Source organism: Sciurus vulgaris (genome assembly GCF_902686455.1).
Source record: "Sciurus vulgaris genome assembly, chromosome: 4".
NCBI lineage: Eukaryota > Metazoa > Chordata > Mammalia > Rodentia > Sciuridae > Sciurus > Sciurus vulgaris.
Window position 1 is genome coordinate 92,248,779 of NC_136464.1, and position 23,971 is coordinate 92,272,749.

The 23,971-nt window shown below is 38.2% G+C and overlaps 1 protein-coding gene and 1 pseudogene across 2 annotated transcripts; both read right to left on the bottom strand.

The window, feature by feature from the left end:
* Positions 1–10,705: 10,705 nt before the first annotated feature.
* On the bottom strand, positions 10,706–11,930 carry LOC306658948 (olfactory receptor 13A1-like; annotated as a pseudogene). The gene is made up of 2 exons: positions 11,927–11,930; positions 10,706–11,654 (listed from the first exon to the last, which is right to left on the bottom strand). The product of its transcript is annotated as an olfactory receptor 13A1-like (transcript).
* A 7,625-nt stretch (positions 11,931–19,555) lies between these two features.
* On the bottom strand, positions 19,556–20,683 carry LOC306658717 (olfactory receptor 13A1-like; the record flags this gene model as incomplete). Its single annotated transcript, XM_079135911.1, has 1 exon — positions 19,556–20,683. One exon carries the CDS (start codon positions 20,681–20,683, stop codon positions 19,697–19,699), a length of 987 nt encoding a protein of 328 aa, XP_078992037.1. The 3' UTR covers positions 19,556–19,696.
* Positions 20,684–23,971: the final 3,288 nt, after the last annotated feature.

Below are 23,971 nucleotides of genomic sequence, written 5' to 3' on the forward strand. Positions count from 1 at the left end.
GATATTAGAGATACAGGACTGGAAAAACAAGACCTGGATATAAAGGTGAATTTTAAATGCTATTCTTAATAAGTGATATTCAAAACAGGAAGGGTGAATTATTATGTAGTTATAGTGTAAGGAAGGGGAAAGTGAAGAGAAGGTGAAAGGAGTAGATGGTTAACAAATGATCAACACCTCCAGGAAGAGTGAAAATCAAGGAAATGAATGTAAGAATTCTGTTTTTAATAATTTATTTTGATTCAACTTGTTTCTCTGGTTGTACATGAAGTAGAGTCATACCATTTGTGTAATAATACAAGTGTGTAGGGTAATGATGGTTGTTATTTTTCCTTCTCCCAAATCATTCTACTCCTTTTTTTTCTCTATACAATCCATCCTTCCTCCATTCTTGCCTCCCTCCTACCTTCCATTATGAATCATCATCCACTTAGCAGAGATATCTTCATCCTTTGGTTTTTTGGGAATGACTTATCTCACGTAGCATGATATTCTCCAAATTCACCCATTTGCCTGCAAATGCCATAATTTTATTCTACTTTATGACTGACTAATATTCCATTGTGTATATATACCACAGTTTCTTTATTCATTCATAAACTGAAGGGCATCTAGGTTGGTTCCACAATCTGGCTATTATGAATTGAGCAGCTATGAACATTGATGTGGCTGCATCACTATAGTATGCTGATTTTAAGTCCTTTGGGTATAGGCCAAGGAGTGATATAGCTGGGTCAAATGGTGGTTCCATTCCCAGATTTCTAAGGAATCTCCATATTGCTTTCCAGAGTGGCTGCACTAACTTGCAACCCCACCAGCAGTGTATGAGTATATCTTTTCCTCCACATCCTCTCCAACATCTATTGTTGCCATTCTAATTGGGGTGAGAGGAAATCTTAGGGTAGTTTTGATTTGCATTTCTCTCATTACTAGAGATGTTGAAAACTTTTCCATATATCTATTGATTGCTTGTAGATCTTCTTCTGTGAAGTGTCTGCTCATTTCTTTAACCCATTTTTTGATTGGGTTATTTGCATTCTTGCTGTAAAGTTTTTAGTGTTCATTTTCGATTCTGGAGATTAGTGCTCTATCTGAAGAGTGAGTGCCAAAGATTTTCTCCCATTCCTTAGGCTCTCTCTTCACATTGCTGATAGTTTTCTTTGCTAAGAAAAAGCTTTTTAGTTTGAATCTATTCCAATTATTGATTCCTGCTTTTATTACTTGTGCTTTGGGAGTCATGTTAAGGAAGTCTGATCCTAAGCTGATGTGATGAAGATTTGGACCTACTTTTTCTTCTGTAAGGTGCAGGGTCTCTGGTCTGATTTGAGGGTCATTGGTCCATGTTTAGTTGTGTGTTTTGCACTGTGAGAGGTAGGGGTTTATTTCCATTCTCCTGAATATGGATTTCCAGTTTTCTCAGCACCATTTATTGAACAGGCTGTCTTTCCTCCATTGTATGTTTTTGGCAAATATGTCTAGTATGAGAAAACTCTATTTATGTGGTTTTGTCTCTGTGTTCTCTGTTTTGTACCATTGATCTACTTGCCTACTGTGGTGCCCGTATTATGCCATTTTAGTTACTTTTGCTCTGTACTATAGTTGAAGTTCTGGTATTGTGAAACTCCCTGCTTCACTCTTCCTGCTAAGGATTGCTTTAGTTATTTTGGGTCTCTTATTTTTCCAAATGAATTTCATGATTGTTTTCTCTATTTCTATGAAAAATGTCATAAGAATTTTCATTGGAATTGCATTTAATCTGTATAGGACTTTGGTAGTATGGCCATTTTGACAATATTAATTCTGCCTATCCAAGAACATGAGCCATCTTTCCATCTTCTAAGGTTTTCTTTAATTTCTTCATTTACAGTTCTGTAGTTCTGATTTTAGAGGTCTTTAACCCCTTTTGTTAGATTGATTTCCAAGTATTTTTTTTTTTTGAGGCTATTGTGAATGGGGTAGTTTTCCTAAATTCTCTTTCAGAGGATTCATCACTTATGAATAAAAGTGCATTAGATTTATGAGCATTGATATTATATCCTGCTACTTTACTGAATTCACTTATGAGTTCTAAATGTTTTCTGATGGACTTTCCCGTTATCTCATCGGCAAACAGAGATCGTTGGTGCTCTTCTTTTCCTATTCATATCCCTTTAATTTCTTTGGTCTGTCGAAATGCTCGGTCTAGAGTTTCAAGGATGCTGTTGAATAGAAGTAGTGAAAGAGGACATCCCCGCCTTGTTCCAGTTTTTAGGGGGAATGTTTTCAGTTTTTCATCATTAGAATGATATTGGCCATGACTTTAGCATAGATAGCATTTACAATATTGAGGAATGTTCCTACTATCCCTGTTTTTCATAGTGTTTTCAGCATGAAGGGGTGCTGTATTTTATCAAATGCTTTTTCTGCATCTATTGAAATAATCATGGGATTCTTAACTTTAAGTCCGTTGATATGGTGAATGACATTTATTGATTTCTAGATGTTGAACCAACCTTGCATCCCTGGGATAAATCTCACTCAATTGTGGCATACTATCTTTAAATATGTTCACCAGCCAGCTGGTGATAGGAGGTGCTGCCTGTGGAATGCGTGGAGGTCACTAATTGTCTGAGTTGTCACAGGAGAATTTAAAAGAGGTAACATTATAGGAAAGAAAGAGCTCATTTCTGTCTCAGTTAAAGGAAATTTGCGGGATTAAGGGGGCAGAAATTAGAGCCAGTTCTTAGAAACAAAGGTGTAAAAAGAACAAAGTCTTAGTTGTTAGGTCCTTTGGAGGAAAAGGACGTACATGTTGCTAGGAAGCAGACACTAAGCAAAACAGTAACTCAGCAGCTAGGGATGCTCTGCCTGCAGCAAGATAGCTTAGAGAGAATTGCCTGCTGCTCATGTAGGACTTGAAACAACAAGATGAGCAGAGCAGAGAAGGGTCATCTAAAGACTAAAATGAACCTTTTTGGAGAAAAAACTGTCAGGCCTGGAAGAAGGTGGGCTTTGGGGAGCCAGGAGAGCATTCAGAATAAAAGGCTGACAACCCGTCTCTGTAGGGAACATGCCCATTTGGACTTTCCTGAGTGGAGATGGTGTCATTCATCTGCCCAATGACATAGATCTACTTTTGGCATCAGCAGTTACTGGGACGCTTTCTCATGTACGCACCCCAGCTGCTTCTCCTCTCTGGATCATGTTTGAAGAGGCAAGTGTACAGCTGTCCACAGCTCCTCTCTGTGCGGTGCCACACACCTTGCCCTTACCCTTCCCAGCCTGCCACTGCAGGCACTCTGAGCCAGGGGGCACAGAGGCTGTGACAGTGAGGCTGCCTTCACCACTCCACCTTCAGTGATCACAACAACAGTAATGTCTTTATAGCACTTTGTATCATTTTATTCTATTATCTCATTAAATTATGGCAGTATCTGTATTTGCTTTTTTCTCATCAAACGTAGAAGGAAATTAGGCCTCAAATGGGCTGAGTGCTTTTGAAAGAGTCTGGATTTGAACTCAGATCTTCCTCCGTACAGTTCAGCACTCTTTCCACACTCATACTTCCTCTCTGAGCATCTACAGCACCATTTTTCAATGAGTGAAATGCAATACTCTTTATGTCTTGTCTTTGCATACTCAGTATTGTGGTTTCTGATATCTGTTTAATTGTGTGACCAGCTTTCATGAATATAGATCAGGAGACTTCAAGATGGTGGACTAGAGGGTGACTGTATCTCCTGTCAATCAAGAGCTCAGGATTCAATAAGGGGGGTATGGAGAGACTCGGACCAACTCAGAGTGGCTGGGTGAGTTGCTCCCACTGGGTGAAGCTCTGCCCGGGCAGCAGGCCGGGAGAGTGGGCAGCTTTCGGAGCAGGGCAGGGCAGCGAAATGCTTTCCCGAGCATCCCAGCTCCATCCGGTGGCTGGCCCATTCCACAGCCAGCTTCTCAGAGGAGACCCGCCCAGTAAAGGGTTTCTGCACACACCCATCCCCCAATACCACACTCAGCAGCGGGCCACGGCAGCTTTCTTCGGATACACTGCATTATCATGTTCCTCCAAGACTTCAGGCTATTGAAGATTACGAGGTGATATGCTGGAAATCTACAGGGACACTATAAGCCAATAGAGGAAATCTGCAATATCTCAGAGTCCCACTGATATCTGACCAATATGAGAAAACAAGGGAAGAAAATGTCCCAAACAAACCAAGATGCTATATCAATAAAATTCAATGACAGCATGGCAGAACAAATGTCTGAAAGGGAGTTCAGAATGTACATAATTAAAACAATCAGGGAAGCAAACGAGGAGATCAAAGAGCAAATGCAGGCATTGAAGTAGGAGATGAAAGAGCAAATGCAGGCAGTAAATGATCACACCAATCAACAGTTAAAAGAGCAAATACGGGAAGCAAAAGATCATTTCAATAAAGAGATAGAGATATTGAAAAAAGCCAAACAGAAATCCTTGAAATGAAGGAAACAATAAACCAAATTAAAAACTCTGTAGAAAGCATAGACAATAGCATAGAACACCTGGAAGACAGAACCTCAGACATTGAAGAAAAAATATTTAATCTTTAAAACAAAGTTGACCAAATAGAGAAGATGGTAAGAAATCATGAACAGAATCTACAAGAATTATGGGATATCATGAAAAGGCCAAATTTGAGAATTATTGGGATTGAGGAAGGCTTAGAAAAACAAACCAAAGGAATGAACAATCTATTCAATGAAATAATATCAGAAAATTCCCCAAATCTGAAGAATGAAATGGAAAATCAAGTACAAGAGGCTTATAGAACTCCAAATACACAAAATTACAACAGACCCACAGCAAGGTACGTTATTATGAAAATACCTAACATACAAAATAAAGACAGAATTTTACAGGCTGCGAGAGGAAAGAATCAAAGTATGTTCAGGGGGAAACCAAAACGGATATCAGCAGATTTTTCAATCCAGACCCTAAAAGCTAGAAGAGCCTGGAATCACATATATCAAGCCCTGAACGAAAATGGATGCCAACCAAGAATCTTATACTCAGCAAAACTTGCCTTCAGATTGATGATGAAATAAAATCCTTCCATGATAAACAAAAACTAAAAGAATTTACAAAAAGAAAGCTCGCATTACAGAACATTTTCAGCAAAATATTCCATGAGGAAGAGATGAAAAACAAAGATGCAAATTAGCAAAGGGAGGAACTAGCCTAAAGGAATAGCCAAATAAAGGAGAAACCAAGTCATGTCAAAAAAGCAAAAATGAGCCAAATGACTGGGAATACAAATCATATCACAGTAATAACCTAGAATGTTAATGGACAGAACTCATCAATCAAAAGACAGACTGGCAGATTGGATTAAAAAGAAAGATCCAACAATATGTTGCCTACAAGAGACTCACCTCATAGAAAAAGATACCCATAGACTAAAGGTGAAAGGATGGGAAAAAACATACCATGCACACGGACACAGCAAAAAGCTGGAGTATCCATCCTCATATCAGATAATGTGGACTTCAAGTCAAAGTTAGTCAGAAGGGATATATAAGGACATTTCATACTGCTTAAGGGAAGCATAAATCAGCAAGACATAACAATCATAAACATCTATGCCCCGAACATTGGCTCATCCATGTACGTCAAACAAATCCTTCTCAATTTCAGAAATCAAATAGACCATAACACAATAATACTAGGTGATTTTAACACACCTCTCTCACCACTAGATAGATCTTCCAAACAAAAATTGAATAAAGAAACCATAGATCTCAATAACACAATCAACAATTTAGACTTAACTGACAAATATAGAATATACCATCCAACAAAGTGCAAATATACCGTCTTCTCAGCATCACAAGGGTCCTTCTCCAAAATAGACCATATTTTATGCCACAAAGCTAATGTTAGCAAATACAAGAAGATATAGTTACTACATTGTATTCTATCAGATCATAATGGATTGAAATTAGAAATAAATGACAGAATAAAAAACAGAAACTCTTCCAACACAGGAGATTAAATGATATGCTATTATGTGATGAATGGATAACAGAAGACATCAAGAGAGATATAAAAAATTCTTAGAAGTAAACAAGAACACAGACACATCATAACAAAATTTCTGGGACACTATGAAAGCAGTACTTAGAGGAAGATTTATTTCATGGAGCGTATTCAGTAAAAGAAGAAAAAAATCAACAAATTAACGACTTAGCACTACAGCTCAAAACCCTAGAAAAAGAATAACAGATCAACACCAAAAGTAGTAGAAGGCAGGAAATAGTTAAAATCAGACCTGAAGTCAAGAAAATTGAAACAAAAGAAACAATAGAAAAAATTAACAAAATAAGTAGTTGGTTCTTTGAATAAAATAAACAATATTGATAAACCCTTAGCCACACTAACAAAGAGGAGAGAGAAAACTCACATTACTAAAATTCAGAATGAACAAGAAAATATGACAACAGACATGAGTGAAATCCAAAATGTAATTAGAAGCTATTTTGAAAATCTATACTCCAACAAATCAGAAAATTTCGAAGACATCAACAGGTTTCTAGAGACATATGAATTACCTAAACTGAACCAGGAGGACGTACACAACTTAAATAGATCAATTTCAAGTAATAAAATAGAAGAAGTCATCAAAAGCCTACCAAAAAGAAAAGTCTGGGACATAATGGGTTCTCAGCCGAGTTCTACAAAGCCTTTAAAGAAAAGCTCATTCCAATCCTCCTCAAAGTATTCCATGAAATAGAAGAGGAGGGAACCCTCCCAAACTCTTTCTATGAAGACAAAATCACCCTGATTCCTAAACCAGACAGAGACACTTCGAGGAAGGAAAATTTCAGACCAATATCCTTAATGAACATCGATGCAAAAATTCTCAACAAATTTTTAGCAAATCGCATACAAAAATATATTAGAAAGATCAAGTGGGTTTTATCCCAGGGGTGCAAGGTTGGTTCAACAGTCAGAAATCAATAAACATAAATCATCATATCCACAGACTTAAAGTCAAGAATCACATGATTATTTTGATAGCTGCAGAAAAAGCATTTGATAAAACACGGCATCCCTTTATGCTCAAAACACTAGAAAAAAAAAAGGGGGATAGTGGGAACATTCCTTAACATTATAAAGGCCATCTATGCTAAGCCCATGGCTAATATTATTCTAAATGGTGAAAATCTGAAAGCATTTCCCCTAAAAACTGGAACAAGGCAGGGATGCCATCTTTCACCACTTCTATTCAACATCGACCTTGAAACCCTAGCCAGAGCAATTAGACAGACCAAAGAAATTAAAGGGATATGAATTGGAAAAGAAGAACACTATCTATCCCTTTTTGCAGATGATATGATTATAGATTTAGCGGAACCAGAAAATTCCACCAAAAATTTTTAGAACTCATAAATGAATTCAGTAAAGCAGCAGGATATAAGATCAATGCTCATAAATTCAAATCATTTTTATATTTAAGTAATTAATCTTCAGAAAGAATTTAGGAAAAGTACCCCAATCACAATAGCCTCAAAAAAAAAAACAAAAAAAAAAAACTGGGAATCAATCTCACAAAAGAGGTGAAAGACCTCTACAATGAGAACTACAGAACACTAAGGAAAGAAATTAAAGAACACCTTAGAAGATGGAAAGATCTCCCATGTTCTTGGATAGGCAGAATTAATATTGTCAAAATGGCCATACTACCAAAAGTGCTACACAGATTCAATGCAATTCCAATTAAAATCCCAATGACATACATTACAGAAATAGAGTAAGCAATCATGAAATTCATCTGAAAGAATAAAAAACTCCCAATAGCTAAAGCAATCCTTAGCAGGAAGAGTGAAGCAGGGAATATCGCAATACCAGATCTTCAACTCTACTACAAAACAGTAGTAAAAAAAACAGTATGGTATTGGTACCAAAATAGAAAGGTAGATCAATGGTACAAAATAGAGGACATGGACACAGACCCAAACAAATACAATTTTCTCATACTAGACAAAGGTGCCAAAAATATGCAATGGAGAAAAGATTGCCTCTTCAACAAATGGTTTTGGGAAAACTGGAAATTCATATGCAGAAGAATGAAACTAAACCCCTATCCCTTACCCTGCACAAAACTCAATTCAAAATGGATCAGGACCTTGGAATCAGACCAGAGACCCTTCATTTTATAGAAGAAAACAGAGGTCCAAATCTTCAACATGTCGGCCCCGGATCAGACTTCCTTACCAGGACTCCCATAGCACAAGAAATATAAGCAAAAATCAATAACTGGGATAGATTCAAGCTAAAAAGCTTTCTCTCAGCAAAGGAAACTAACAGTAATGTGAAGAGAAAGCCTACAGAGCAGAGTGGGAGAAAATCTTTGCCACCCATACTTCAGATAGAGCACTAATCTCCAGAATCTATAAAGAACTCAAAAAACTCTACACCAAGAATACAAATAATCCAATCAACAAATGGGCTAAGAAATGAACAGACTTTCACAGAAGATCAACAAGCAATCAACAGACATATGAAAAAAAGTTCAATTTTCTAGTAATAAGAGAAATGCAAATCAAAACTACCCAGAGATTCCATCTCACCCCAACTAGAATGGTGATTATCCAGAATACAAGGAATAATAGGTCTTGGCGAGGAAGTGGGGAAAAACATACACTCATGCATTGCTGGTGGGGTTGCAAATTAGTGCAGCCAATTTGGAAAGCAGTGTGGAGATTCCTCAGAAAGCTGGAATGGAACCACCATTTCATCCTGCTATATCACTCCTTGGCCTATACCCAAAGGACTTAAAAGCAAAATACTACAAAGATGCACCTACATCAATGTTCATAGCTGCTCAATTCACAATAGCCAGATTGTGGAACCAACCTAGATACCCTTCAATTGATGAATGGATAAAGAAACTGTGGTATATTTATATAATGGAATATTACTCAGCCATAAAGTATAATAAAATTATGGCAATTGCAGGCAAATGGATGAAATTGGAGAATATCATGCTAAGTGAGATAAGCCAATCTCAAAAAACCAAAGTAAGAATGATCTCACTGATAAGCAGATGATGACACATAATAAAGGGGAGGAGGCAAGAATGGAGGAAGGAAGGACTGTATAGAGGGAAAAGAGGGCTGGAAGGGTTGGGGGTAAGGGAAAAAATAACAGAATGAATCAAACAACATTACCCTATGTAATGTATGATTACACAAATGGTTGCCTTACTCCATGTACAAACAGAATCAACATGTGTCCCTTTTGTTTACAATAAAAATAAATTGAAAAAAGAAAGAAAAAAAAGAATATAGATCAAATCTCCTATTTCTGTATTGTCGTATTTCAATTTGTTTCTTTTAAACTCTCAGTACTTTGCCAAGTATTTCTTCGATTTTGAATTCAATTGTGCAATGTAAAAAATATAAAAATTTTACGAGTCTAAGTAGAACAACACTACAAATACTCCTTGTGGGATATTGAAAATATATTAGCAACATATAAGTAATGGAATCCTTGCTAGCAGTTTTCAAAGTCATGGTTAGTGAGAAGATTTTAAGACCCCTAAGGACTTCAACATGTAAATGGGGGCTCAGAAATTCTATCAGGAGAGTTTAGCCCTTGTCCAAAACAATCTACATGCAAAAGCCACAGTCAGTCACTATTCACCAAATTCTTGATTTTCATACCCAGAATTAATGTGCTTCTCACAATGGATAATGACGATAGTGCTTGAAAAATCAAAGACAACGTGTCCCTTTGAAATCAAATACCCAACTCTTCTATCAGCTTCTTCCTAAAACAGCCAATGATATCTTTTTATTCAGTACAAGAGACACAGTTAAACATTCCCATCTTACTTCTCTTATCATGATAAAGACTATAGATTATCCAGGACAGATTTTTAATAACACAGGGCACAGAGAATTTATTCACTAAGTTTATTCAGAAACAATTTGAGGAAAACAGTGTTACAATCTTCCTATTACTGCTGAATCATATCAGTTGTCTCAACTCAGGCCAATGAAGTAGTCATATCCTCAAGGTCGGAGAACAAAGTCAAGGGTTGAGAAATCTTGGGGCAATTTTGTCTAGGTGCATAAACCACACATCAGTTGTTATACTTGGAATGTTTATATTCAAAGCAAAGTTGTATTCTTAAAATTCTGTTTTACCTTGAGACTTATAAAGAAGAAATGGGAAAAGAGAAGCAGCAACTCACATTACAATCAGGAACAAATTTTCTTTGTAAATTTGAATGGTCTCCAAGGGAGCAGCTAAGGTAAGATAGTAGAAGTTTTCTTAGATTAGTGATCACCTTAAAGCAATTCTCCAAATGCTGTAAACTCCACTCCTCCTACCTAAATTTTCGTAGGTGCATGCACCTAAATTCTAGGTGTGATTTAAGAATTTGGACATTGAGCATAGTACATCTGAAAGAAAAGAAAAACATTTTCATACTCAGTAAGTCTAAAACACTAGAAGCATTTCCTTCTAGGAACTTTTGTATCCTTGTAAATTAGAACCATGGAGTCAGACCATGAGACCCATCACAAGGTGTGGGCTCAAACCCAGACACAATCTTCCATCAGCCAATCTCAGGATAACAGAATTCCGAGCCCACCATTGCAGATATTGTACTGGGATGGAGGAGACTGACTTACTTAACTGCATTCCAGAAACTTGCTCATCAAACACCCCAAAGGAAGGTCAGTTCCCAATAAAACTATAGTCTCTAAGAAAAAGAGTTGCTGAAAACACAAAATACCTTCTGAAGAAGGGGAAGAACTTGGGAAGAGCTGCTTTCACCTCCTTGTTTCTCAAAGTATAGATGAGAGGGTTGAGGGTAGGACTCAACATAGTGTATAGCACACCAGCCACCTTGCTCTTCTCTGCATTGTAGCTGGAGACAGGGCTTATGTAGGCATAGAAGACAGCAGTGTAATACATGCACACTACAATAAAGTGGAAGGAGCAGGTGGAGAAGGCTTTCTGTTTCCCCTCTGAAGTCCTCATCTTCAGGATGCTAGAAATGATGAACCCATAGGACACAAGGGTCCTAGTATGCCATAAAAGGCATCAGCCAGGACAATCATGACACTGTTCATATAGGTGGAACTGCAGGAGAGAAGCAGCAGAGGAGGAGCCTCACAGAAGAAATGGGTAATGACATTAGGGCCACAGAAATTCAAACGCAGCATCAGCCCTGTGTGGATGGCTGCATTGGAGGCACAGAGCACCCACACTCCGGTGGCCAGCATGCTGCAGAATGCCTTGCTCATCATGGTGCTGTAATGCAGTGGGTGGCAGATGGCTGCGTACCGGTCATAGGCCATGACAGTGAGGAGCAGCAGCTCTGAGGATGCAGACCATATGAGGAAATAGAGCTGTGCCATGCAGCTCCCGTAGGATATGAAGCTCTTCTCTGACACCAGACCCTCCAGTGCCTTGGGCATGATGGAGGAGGTACAGATAATGTCCATAGTAGCCAAGTTGAACAGGAAAATGTACATGGGGTTATGGAGCCCAGGGTTGAAGGTGATGGTCAAGATGATGAGGACGTTCCCTGTGAGGGCCACTGAGTAGAGGGAGAGAAAACAACTGAATAAGAGCACATGGTGTTCTGGGTGCTCTGAAAAGCCCTGCAGGGCTTTTAGAACTAAAATATTAAGAGGCTTATAGAAATATTGACCTAAGATTTGTGTTACATCGCTCCTTATTGAGGTGAAAACTGTTCTTTTAATAGAAATACATAAACTTATTATGACCTAGAACAACTAATGAAAATACCAAAGTCCTGTCTGTGTGTCTTCCCAGGAGCAAGGTATCAGGACAGCTCAAGCATTTTGGTAAGTAGAAATAAACATGATATGCTTTAGATGATTTCATTTTTGTTTGGCAAAACAAACACAAACAATCCTGAATACTTACTCATACCCAGTTTGACTTAGGGATGTAGAGAAAGAACTAACTTTATTTGATCCTTGCTGAAGACCTAGGGGTTGATTCCTGCTCATCACCAGGGACCACTGTAGGCTGAACAGCTGAGTTCGGTTACAAAGGAAGACTTGGCTTGACCCCACTCATGCTTCTCCACTTCCCACTAATATCCCCCCAGGGTGTCAAGCACCCGACTTCCCCAGTCATCATGGTCCCCTCCCACATCACGTGTGACAGACACACCAGAGCTGTAGTGCTGAAGTAGAGTCTGGAGGAGGAAAATGCATCCAACCCAACACTTAGAGAGCAGTCGAGGGTCAGGTCTGCCACATGCCATCACTAGGCACAAAGAAAACCTATGATACACAGGAAACTTCAACCCAGTGTTTTCTCTTAACTCAGCTGTAGAGTGAGTTTAGGAAAAAAACATCTAAATACACCTGCTACATAAATGAAGGATTTCAACTGGTGTGTGTTACAATAAAATTTTCACAAACCCATTCACATTCAGGAAACAAATTGACCCTCAGATAGCTATCCACTCACTGTGATTTCCAGGCTAGGTAAATGAGTGTCAGGACACCAAGACTCCTTCCATGAGGATGACCATGAAGTCCCTGCTGGACCTCAGCCAGTCATTCCTTCTCTGAAAGTAAGAACATCCCAGGAAGTTCAGATGACATTGGCTTTAATTCTCATCAAGAATCACCAATTGTTACCAAGAATCTGAAGGGAAAGAAAAGAATTTAGATAGCAATCAATACAATCAAACAATAATATACACCTGTTCAAGTCAAACAACACAATGATGCCCAGAGACTAGTCAATAGGAATTAAAACAGTGGTTATTTTCTATTCTTATCTAACATTTTGGTGGTCAAGTTTCCTAGAAAATAAAAGTATATCATAGAATATTTCCATCACTTTAGAAAAATAATAGGTGCACTGAATCTCTGAAGTTCAAATGTTCATTTTATTGAGGTTTTCCAAAACATAGATTGAATTTTACATGGACTGCAATTTACATTTCATGGAATTTTATCTTACTTCCGATTTATTTTCCATAGCTCCATAAATGCAGAACTGTACAATTATTACTGTTTCTACGTATATAATTAATAAAGAAAAATTTGACTACCTCATTATTTTATCTCTAAAGGGATGCAAGGAATTCCACAAGAACCATATAAAATCCAGTGCCTATTTATTATAAATGAAGATAGATATTTCTATTGTAAATATATTCTGAGAACAGAAAACAAACTCTAAACAGGACAAAATTTCAAACATGCATCATTATATCTGAAAGACATTTTCAAGATGACCTTGTCCAAACTGCTCATTGAAAAGTCAAAGCGAATCTAAGTGACTTAACCCTGGTCACACAGAGTATTTGTGACAAAGGTAGTATCTAATCCCAAGGTTTGTCATTTCAGTCCAAAGTTACTTGTTGTGTAATTTGTCAATTGCCTCTCTATTACCAACTCTCGAAATATATTTAAAAAAATGACAAAGAAAAAGAAATAGCAATTAAGAATTTATATGATTTTTCTTAGAGTTGAGCTATGGATTTAAAACCCCAAAATTTCAGGCAGTTCTAGCATCCCATTTGTTCTTGTTGTTTTCTTTATCATGGTAATAGCCACAGAAAATATTGAAATATTCCTGGCTCTAGGTTACCAAAATAAAACCAGCAGGTCTACTTACAGTTAAGGGCCCATTCTAAGCAGACACGGTTACAAGTAGAACTTTTCCTATTTTTATAACACCAAATAGAATGAACCCAACTCAGAATATTCACAACTATCTTGAGAAAATTTATTTCACCTTTGTGGAGCTAATAGATCTTGTGTATGACTTTCCTCTCTCTGTCAACCACCATGGAGGTGTCAGTGTGTACAACCCGTGACACAGTCTAGACAGATACAGCTTCCTTCTACATTTTTGTTGTGAAATCCAAACAAAATATCTCTTTTTTTAAAATATGATAAAAGGTATGTAAGTAAGGGATTTTCTTCCTGAGATGCTAACAATATGTTGCCATTCTGGAATAAATGTGTACAAATTAATTAGGTTAAAGTTCAAACTGTAATAATAAAGAGATGCAAATACATAGTGTGTTAAAGTTTTTTCTCTCACCCAATCATCTAAAGTGCTCATGAGTCAGGGGAAAATTTCCGGACTACGAGGTAGCCTTGATCCTTCAAGTCATTCAAGACCCCAGATTCCTTCCCAGTCAATATTCTTGATCTTGTAGGTTGTTGTTAGGTTTGTCATAATGAAGTTGCCATAAGCTCTACAATTCACCTTATAAAAGAAGTGACGAAACAGAGAACTCACGGAAAGCAATGTATTTTATGCACATGAGATAGATGTTACACACAGAACTTCTGTCCACATTTGATTGGCAAAAATTGTACTTATGTTGCCTCAGCTGCAAGGGAGGCTGGTAGATGTAGCCAAATTGGGAAGATATATGTACAGAAAAAGGGAAGATTAAATTTTGGAAGAAATTTTTAATTGCTACAAACATTTAAGAGGAAATTAGAGATATAGGAATGGGAAAAAAAGACCTCAATATAAAAGTGAATTTTAAATGCTATTCTTAAGAAATGAGATTCAAAAAAGGAAGGGTGAATTATTATGTAGTTATAATGTAATGACGGGGAAAGTGAAGAGAAGGTAAAAGGAGTAGATGGTTAACCAATGATCAAGACATCCAATGAGACAGAAAATTGAGGAAATGAATGTAAGAATTCTTTTTTTTTAATAATTTATTTTGATTCCTTATAAACAAAGGGGTTCAACTTGTTTCTCTGGTTGTACATGAAGTAGAGTCATACCATTTCTGTAATAATACGTGTGCTTAGGGTAATGATGTTTGTCTCATTCTGTTATTTTTCCTTCTCCCCAATCCTCCTACCCTCTTTTTCCTGTATACAATCCATTCTTCCTCCATTCTTGCCTTCCTCCTACCTTCCATTCTGTATCATCATCCACTTAAGAGAGAGATCATTTATCCTTTGGTTTTAGGGATTGGCTTATGTCACTTAGTATGATATTCTCCAACTACATCCATTTGCCTGCAAATACCATGATTTTATCCTACTTTATGACTAATATTTCATTGTGTATATATACCACAGTTTCTTTATTCATTCATCAACTGAAGGGCATCTAGGTTGGATCCACAATCTGGCTATGGTGAATTGTGCAGCTATGAACATTGATGTGACTGCATCTCTGTAGTATGCTGATTTTAAATCCTTTGGGTATAGGCCAAGGAGTGGGATAGCTGGGTCAAATGGTGGTTCCATTCCAAATATCTAAGGAAACTCCATATTGCTTTCCAGAGTGGCTGCACTAATTTGCAACCCTATCAGTAATGTATGAGTATACTTTTTTCCCCACATCCTCGGCAACACCTATTGTTGCTTGTGTTCTCTATGATCACCATTCTAATTGGGGTGCGATGAAATCTTAAGGTAGTTTTGATTTGCATTTCTCATACTTATAGAAATGTTGGATATTTTTTCATATATCTGTTGATTGCTTGTGGATCTTTTTCTGTGAAGTCTCCGCTCTTTAGTTTAACCCATGTGTTGATTGGATTATTTGTATTCTTGCTGTAAAGTTTTTAGTCTTCTTTATATAGATTCTGGAGATTAGGACTCTATCTGAAGTGTGAGTGGCAAAGATTTTCTCCCACTCTGTAGGCTCACTCTTCACATTGCTGATAGTTTCCTTTGTTAAGAGAAAACCTTTTAGTTTGAATCTATCCCAGTTATTGATTCCTGCTTTTATTTCTTGTGCTATCGGAGTCCTGTTTAGGAAGTCTGATCCTAAGCTGACATGATGAAGATTTGGACCTACTTTTTCTTCTATAATGTGCACAGTCCCGGGTCTGAATCTAAGGTCCTTGATCCATTTTGAGTTGAGTTTTTGTAGGTTGAGAGGTAAGGATTTAGTTTCATTCTGCTGCATATGGATTTCCAGTTTTCGCAGGACCATTTGTTGAACAGGCTACCTATTATCCAATGAATATTTTTGACAACTATGTCTAGTAAGAGAATACTGTATTTATGTGGGTTTGTCTCTGTGTACTCTATTTTGTACCATTGATCTAGCTGCCTATTTTGGTGTCAGTATCATGCCATTTTTTAAAAATTATTTCTCTGTAGTATAGTTGAAGTTCTGTATTGTGTTACCCCGTGCTTCACTCTTCCTGCTAAGCATTGCTTTGGTTATTCTGGGTCTCTTATTTTTCCAAATGAATTTCATAATTGTTTGTTCTATTTCTATGAAGTATGTCATTGGAATTTTAATTGGAATTGCATTGAATTCACATAGCACTTTTGGTTGAATGATCATTTTGACAGTATTAATTCTGCCTATCCAAGAACATGGGGGATCTTTCCATCCTCTAAGGTTTTGTTTAATTTCTTTCTTTACTGCTCTATAGTTCTCAATGTAGTGGTCCTTCACCCCTTTTGTTAGATTGAGTCCCAAGTGTTTTAATTTTTTTCAGGCTATTTTGAATGGGTAGTTTTCCTAAATTCTCTTTCAGATGACTCAACACATATGAATAAAAATGCATTAGATTTATGAGCATTGATATTATATCCTACTACTTTACTGAATTCTTTTATGAGTTCCAGAAGTTTTCTGGTGGAATTTCCCAACTCCTCTAAATATAGAGTCATGTCATCAGCATATAGGGATAGTTTGCATCCTTCTTTTCATATTCATATCACTCTAATTTTATTGGTCTAATTGCTCAGGCTAAAGTTTCAAGGATGATGTTGTATAGAAGTGGTGAAAGTGGTGACACCCCTGCCTTGTTCCAGTTTTTAAGGGGAATGCTTTCAGATTATCTCCATTTAGAATGATATTGGTGGTAAACTTAGCATAAAGAGCCTTTACAATGTTGAGGAATGTTCCTACTATCCCTATTTTTCTAGTATTTTTCAGCATGAAGGCGTGCTATAATTTTATCAAATGCTTTTTCTGTATCTATTGAAATAATTGTGTTATTCTTAAGTTTAAGTCTGTTCATATGGCGAATTACATTTATTGATTTCTGGATGTTGAACCAACCTTGCATCCCTGGGAGAACCCTGCTTGATCGTGGCATACTATCTTTTAAATATTTTGACCAGCCAGCTGGTGACAGGAGGTGTTGCCTGTGTAATGCATAGAGGTCTCTAGTTTGTCTGCATTGTCACAGGAGAAGTTAAAAGAGGTAACATTATAGGAAAGCAGAAGCTCGTTTCTGTCTCAGTTAAAGGAATTTTGTGAAGGACGGGGCAGCAATCAGAGCCAGTTCCTAGAAAAGAAGCTGTAAAAAGAACAAAGTCTTAGTTGTTAGGTCCTTTGGAGGAAAAGGACACACATGTTGCTAGGAAGCAGACACTAAGCAAAATAGTAACTCAGCAGTTAGGGATGCTCTGCCTGCAGGAAGAACACGTAGAGAGAATTGGCTGCTGCTCATGTAGGACCTGAAAGAACAAGATGAACAGAGCAGAGAAGGGTCATCTAAAGACTAAAATGAACCTCTTTGGAGAAGAGGGAAAAAAACCGTTGGAACTGGAGGAAGGTGGGCTTTTGGGAACCAGGAGAGCATTGAGGTTGAAAGGGTGACAACCCGTCTCTGTAGGGAACATGCCCATTTGGACTTTCCTGAATGGAGATGGTGTCATTCATCTGCCCAATGACATAGATCTACTTTTGGCATCAGCAGTTACTGGAACGCTTTCTCATGTACGCACCCCAGCTGCTTCTCCTCTCTGGATCATGTTTGGAGAGCCTAGTCCTCAGCTGTCCACAGCCCCTATCTGTGTGGTGCCACACACCTTACCCTTACCCTTCCCAGCCAACCGCTGCAGGCACTCTGAGCTACAGGGGACAGAGACTGTGGCACTGAGGTTGCCTTAGCCACTCTGCCTTCAGTGATCACTTAACAACAATGATGTCTTAATAGCACTTTGTATCATTTTATTCAATTATCTCATTAAATTTTGGCAGCATCTGTAGGTTGTTTTTTGTCATCCATCTTAGAAGGAAATTAGACCTCAAATGGACTGAGTGCTTCTGAAAGAGTCTGGATTTGAACTCAGTTCTTCCTCCTTCCAGATCAGGACTCTTTCCACACTCATACTTCCTCTCTGATCATCTACAGCACCATTTTTCCATGCGTGAAATGCAATACTCTTTATGTCTTTTCTTTGCATACTCAGTAATGTGGGTTCTGATATCTGTTTAACTGTGTGACCAGCTTTCTAAGAATATAGATCAAATCTCTTATTTCTGGTTTTTTATATTGTTTGTTTCTCGTAAACTCTAAGCATACTTCCATGTACTACTTACTTTTTAAAATCAATCGTGTAATGTAGAAAACGTAAAAATTATAAGAAGCTAAGTTGAACAACACTACAAATACTCCTTGGGGCATGTTGAAAATGTAAAAGCAACATATTAGTAATGGAATCCTTGCTACCAGTTTTCAAAGTCATGGTCAATGAAAAGACTTTAAGGCCCGTGAGGACTTCAAACATGTAAATGGGGGCTCAGAATTCTATCAGGAGAGATTAGCCCTTGTCCTAAACAATCTACATGCCAAAGCCACAGTCCGTCACAACTCATCAAATTCTTGAATTTCCTACCCAGAATTAATGTGCTTCTGATAAAGGATAATGACAATACTGGTTGAAAAATGAAGGACAACTCGTCCCATTGAAATCAAATACCCAACTCTTCTCTCAGCTTCTGCCTAAAACAGTCAACGGTATGTTTTTATTCAGTAGGAGAGACACCGCTTAACATTCCCATCTTGCTTCTCTTATCATGATAAAGACAATGGATTTTTCAGGACATTTTTTTTAATAGCACTGGGCACAGAGAACTTATCCACTCAGTTTATTCAGAAAAAATTTGAGGAAATCAATGTTACAATGTTTCTGTTAATATTGAATCATATCAGTTGTCTCAACTGTGGGCCAAAGAAATAGTCATATCTTCAAGGACTGAGAATAAATTCAAGGGCTGAAAAACCTTGGGGCAATTTTTTCTAGGTGCATAAACCACATATTAGTTTTTATACTTGGAATGTTTGTATTCAAGATAAAGTTCTGATGTTACAAATCTGTTTTACTTTGAGTCTCCGTAAGAAAGAAAGGGAAAAGAGAAGCAACAGTTCACATTACAGTCAAAAACAAATTGTCTTTATGAAGTTGAAGTGTCTCCAAAGGAAGCAGATGAGGTAAGACGGTAAGATTTCTCAGAGATCAGTGGTCACCCTAAAGCAATTCTTCAGTCTGACATTTCTACAAATGCTGTGGACTCCACTCATCCTGCCTAACTCTGATTAGGTACATGCACCTAAATTCTAGGTGTGATTTAACAATTTACACTTTGAGCATAGTACATTTGAAAGAAAAGGAAAAGATTTTCATATTCTGTAAGCCTAAGGCACTAGGAGCACTTTTCTTCTCCTAGGAAGCTTTGTACCCTGTAAATTAAGCATTCTGGAGTCAGACCATGAGACCCCTCACAAGGTTGTGGACTCAAACCTAGCCACACTCTTCCATCAGCCAATCTAAGGACAACAGAATCCTGAGCCCGTCCATGCAGACATTCTACTGGGATGGAAGAGACTGACTTACTTACCTGCATTCCAGAAACTTGCACCTCAGACCCACCACAGGAAGGTCAATTCCCACTAAAACTGCAGTCTCTAAGAAGAAGAGCTGCTGATAACACAAATTAACTTCTGAAGAAGGGGAAGAACTTGGCAAGAGCTGCTTTGACCTCCTTGTTTCTCAAAGTATAGATGAGGGGGTTGAGGGTAGGACTCAACATAGCGTATAGCACACCAGCCACCTTGCTCTTCTCTGCACTGTAGCTGGAGACAGGGCTTATGTAGGCATAGAAGACAGAGGTGTAATACATGCACACCACAATGAGGTGGGAGGAGCAGGTGGAGAAGGCTTTCTGTTTCCCCTCTGAAGTCCTCATCTTCAGGATGCTAGAAATGATGAACCCATAGGACACGAGGGTCATGAGGAAGTTTAGTATGTCATAAAAAGCATCAGCCAGGACAATCATGACACTGTTCACATAGGTGGAGCTGCAGGAGAGAAGCAGCAGAGGAGGAACCTCACAGAAGAAATGGGTAATGACATTAGGGCCACAGAAATTCAAACGCAGCATCAGCCCTGTGTGGATGGCTGAGTTGAAGGCACAGAGCACCCACACTCCGGTGGCCAGCATGCTACAGAATGCCTTGCTCATCATGGTGCTGTAATGCAGTGGGTGGCAGATGGCTGCATACCGGTCATAGGCCATGACAGTGAGGAGCAGCAGCTCTGAGGATGCAGACCATGTGAGGAAATAGAGCTGTGCCATGCAGCCCCCATAGGATATGAAGCTCCTCTCTGACACCAGACCCTCCAGTGCCTTGGGCATGATGGAGGAGGTACAGATAATGTCCATAGTAGCCAAGTTGAACAGGAAAAAGTACATGGGGTTATGGAGCCCAGGGTTGAAGGTGATGGCCCAGATGATGAGGACGTTCCCTGTGAGGGCCACTGAGTAGAGGGAGAGAAAACAACTGAATAAGAGCACATGGTGTTCTGGGTGCTCTGAAAAGCCCTGCAGGATAAACTCTGTTACCATTGTCTGGTTACTCATGGTTCCTGGATGGAGAGGGTGTTCTGGGACTATCAGGAGAATCTTCACCCACAGTTTCATGTGATTTCAGGACTAAAGAGAGAGAAATGAGAGGTATCTTCAACACCACTATGATCATGTTTCAATGAAACCTAACAACATGGCATGTATAGTATGCATAGATACTAGGATGTATTATGATAAACATATCAGTGTCACATAGGCAAAGGGTATGAGCATCCAGCTTATAAAAAGTACAGATGAGGCCAATCCAACCTGTGAAGCATCATTCAACGTCAAAGAAATGTAAATTAAAGTAATGATCCAACTCTTATTATCCATCTTTCGATAAAGTTAGGAAACGTAGATATTGACTAGCATGTGAGGATGCAAGATGAAAGTCTTTCAAATGAAATGATGGCATTTGCAGGAAAATGGATGGAACTAGAGACCATCATGTTACTCAGAGGTTAAGGTTGTATGTTTTCTCTCATATGCAGAAGCCAGAGAGTAAAAGGAAAACAACAGTGGGGGTGGATCTCCTAAAAATGAAAGAAAGATCACAGGAAAAGGATGGTGGCATGGTAGGTGGGGAGAGAGGGAGTAAATGCTTGGAAGTGATCTCGTTCAAATGATATTGTTATATTGGGTGCATGTATGAATGTGTAACAAGCAATCCCATCAATATGTACAATTATAATGCACCAATATAAAATGAGGAAATAAAAAAGTAATTGCAATGATCAACTCAGAAGAAAAAAATTGTATGTAATTGATAACATACAAAACTACATGTTGCATAGGAACCAAAATCATTCTTTCTGAAAATTTATGCAAGGGAAATAATTTAAAACATCTTCAAGTTGTCAGAATAGCACTATATGTGATTGAAATTTTGAAAATAATCTATACTTTTAGAGGTAAGTTTATTATGCTAGATTGATACAATATAATGCAGGAAAGTTATGAAAAAGGAACTTCAGAAGTGTTTTACTAATACTTTTATAAACAGTGAGTCATGCATGGTGGCTGATGCTGCAAACCCAGTGACTCCAGAGGCTGAGGTAGGAGGATTGCTAGTTCAAAGCCAGTCTTAGCAACATTGCCAGACCCTAAGGAACTCAGTGAGACCCTGTCTCTAAATATAATTTTATAAATGGTTCGGAGATGTGGCTCAAGGGTTGAGACCCTATGGATTCACTCCCCAATATATATTAAAAAAAAAAAAAGAAAAAAGAAAAACCAGAGTTAATAAAAGTACAATGGGATTTCATTTGTCTCTATATTAAAATATACATCGTATATAGCCTTTTTGCCGAATGCTATTAAAGTGATTATTGTAAACACACACACACACACACACACACACACACACACACACACACAAATCTAGTGAGTGATAGACGAGAGTTTGAGCCATAGGAATGGACTAGAATTGAATATCCTTGATTTTGTTGGTTTGTATTTCCCTATTTTCTTAAGAATGACCTTTGTAAAAGGCAGGTGTTTCATTTAAGTCTTCTATCAATTCTCTTGAGGCTCCTCACATCCTCTCAGAATTCTATACTGACTTGCCTCCACTCCTTGGGACTGCTTGGTCAAGGACCCACCTATCTCTCACAGGTTGGTGGACATGCCCCATCTGTCTCTGGACGACCTTCATGGACCACAGTCCCGTGCCTGGCCTTCAAACATGTATGTTGAAATAATGCTGAAGAACCATCCAGTATGAATGAAAGCAGCATGATTTCTATTCTTAAGACAGCGCACACTAAGGGTTAAGATGAAATCAGCATGGTACCACGTCTGCTTTCTCCTTTTCAACTCCACTCATGAAAACAGTTAAGATTACTTTCATTTTAAATTCAGAATTACAATTTTGTTCATGCTTCAATACATGCTATCAATACTAAAATATTAAGAGGTTTATAGAAATACAAGCCTATGATTTGGGTTACAATACTCCTTAATGTGGTGAAAAGTATCCTTTAATAGAAAAACATAAACTTATTATGACCTAGAACAACTAATGAAAACACCAAAGTCCTGTCTGTGTGTCTTCCCAGGAGGAAGGTATCAGGACAGCTCAAGCATTTCGGTGAGTAAATATAAACACAGAAGAAGAAATGAGTGGCTGAGGTCCAGCAGAGACTTCATGGTCATTCTCATGGAAGGAGCCTTGGTGTCCTGATAGCTTGACCTCACTTTAGATGATTTCATTTTTGTTTGGCAAAACAAACACAAACAACCCTGAATACTTACTCATACCCAGTTTGACTTAGGGATGTAGAGAAAGAACGAACTTTATTTGTTCCTTGCTGAAGACCTAGGGGTTGATTCCTGCTCATCACCAGGGACCACTGTAGGCTGAACAGCTGAGTTAGGTTACAAAGGAAGACTTGACTTGACCCCACTCATGCTTCTCCACTTCCCACTAATATCCCCCCAGGGTATCAAGCACCCGGCGCCCCCAGTCATCATGGTCCACTCCCACATCACATGTGACAGACACACCAGAGCTGTAGTGCTGAGGTCGAGTCTGGAGGAGGAAAATGCATCTGACCCCAACACTTAGAGAGCAGTCGTGGGTCAGGCCTGCCACATGCCATCACTAGACACAAAGAAAACCTATGATACACAGGAAGCTTCAACCCAGTGTTTCTCTTAACTCAGCTGTAGAGTGAGTTTAGGAAAAAAAAATCTAAATGGACCTGCTACATAAATGAAGGAATTCAACCGGTGTGATTTACAATAAAATTTTCACCAACCCCATTCACATTCAGGAAACAAATTAACCCTCAGATAGCCATCCACTCACTGTGATTTCCAGGCTAGGTAGATGTTCACCTCCTCCAACTGGTCAATAGTGAGGTCAAAGTGTCAGGACACCAAGACTCCTTCCATGAGGATGACCATGAAGTCCCTGCTGGGCCTCAGCCAGTCATTCCTTCTTCTGAAAGTAAGAAAGATTTTTCTCCCAGATGGTTCAGATGACATTGGCTTTAATTCTCATTTAGCATCATTAATTATTACCTAGTATCTGAAGGGAAAAAAAAGAATTTAGATAGCAATCAATAACAATCAAACAATAATACACACCTGTTCAAGTCAAACAACATAATGATGCCCCAGACTGAAGACAATAGGGTATTAAAACAGTGGTTATTTTCTATACTTATCACAAATTTTGGTGGTTAAGCTTCCTATAAAATAGAAGAATATCATAGGTTATTTTCATCACTTTAGAAAAGAATAGGTGCCCTCAAAATCTCTGCAATTAAAATGTTCATTTTATTGAGTTTTTCCTAAACATAGATTGAATTTTACAGAATGCATTTTACTTTTCATGGAATTTTATCTTAGTTCCAA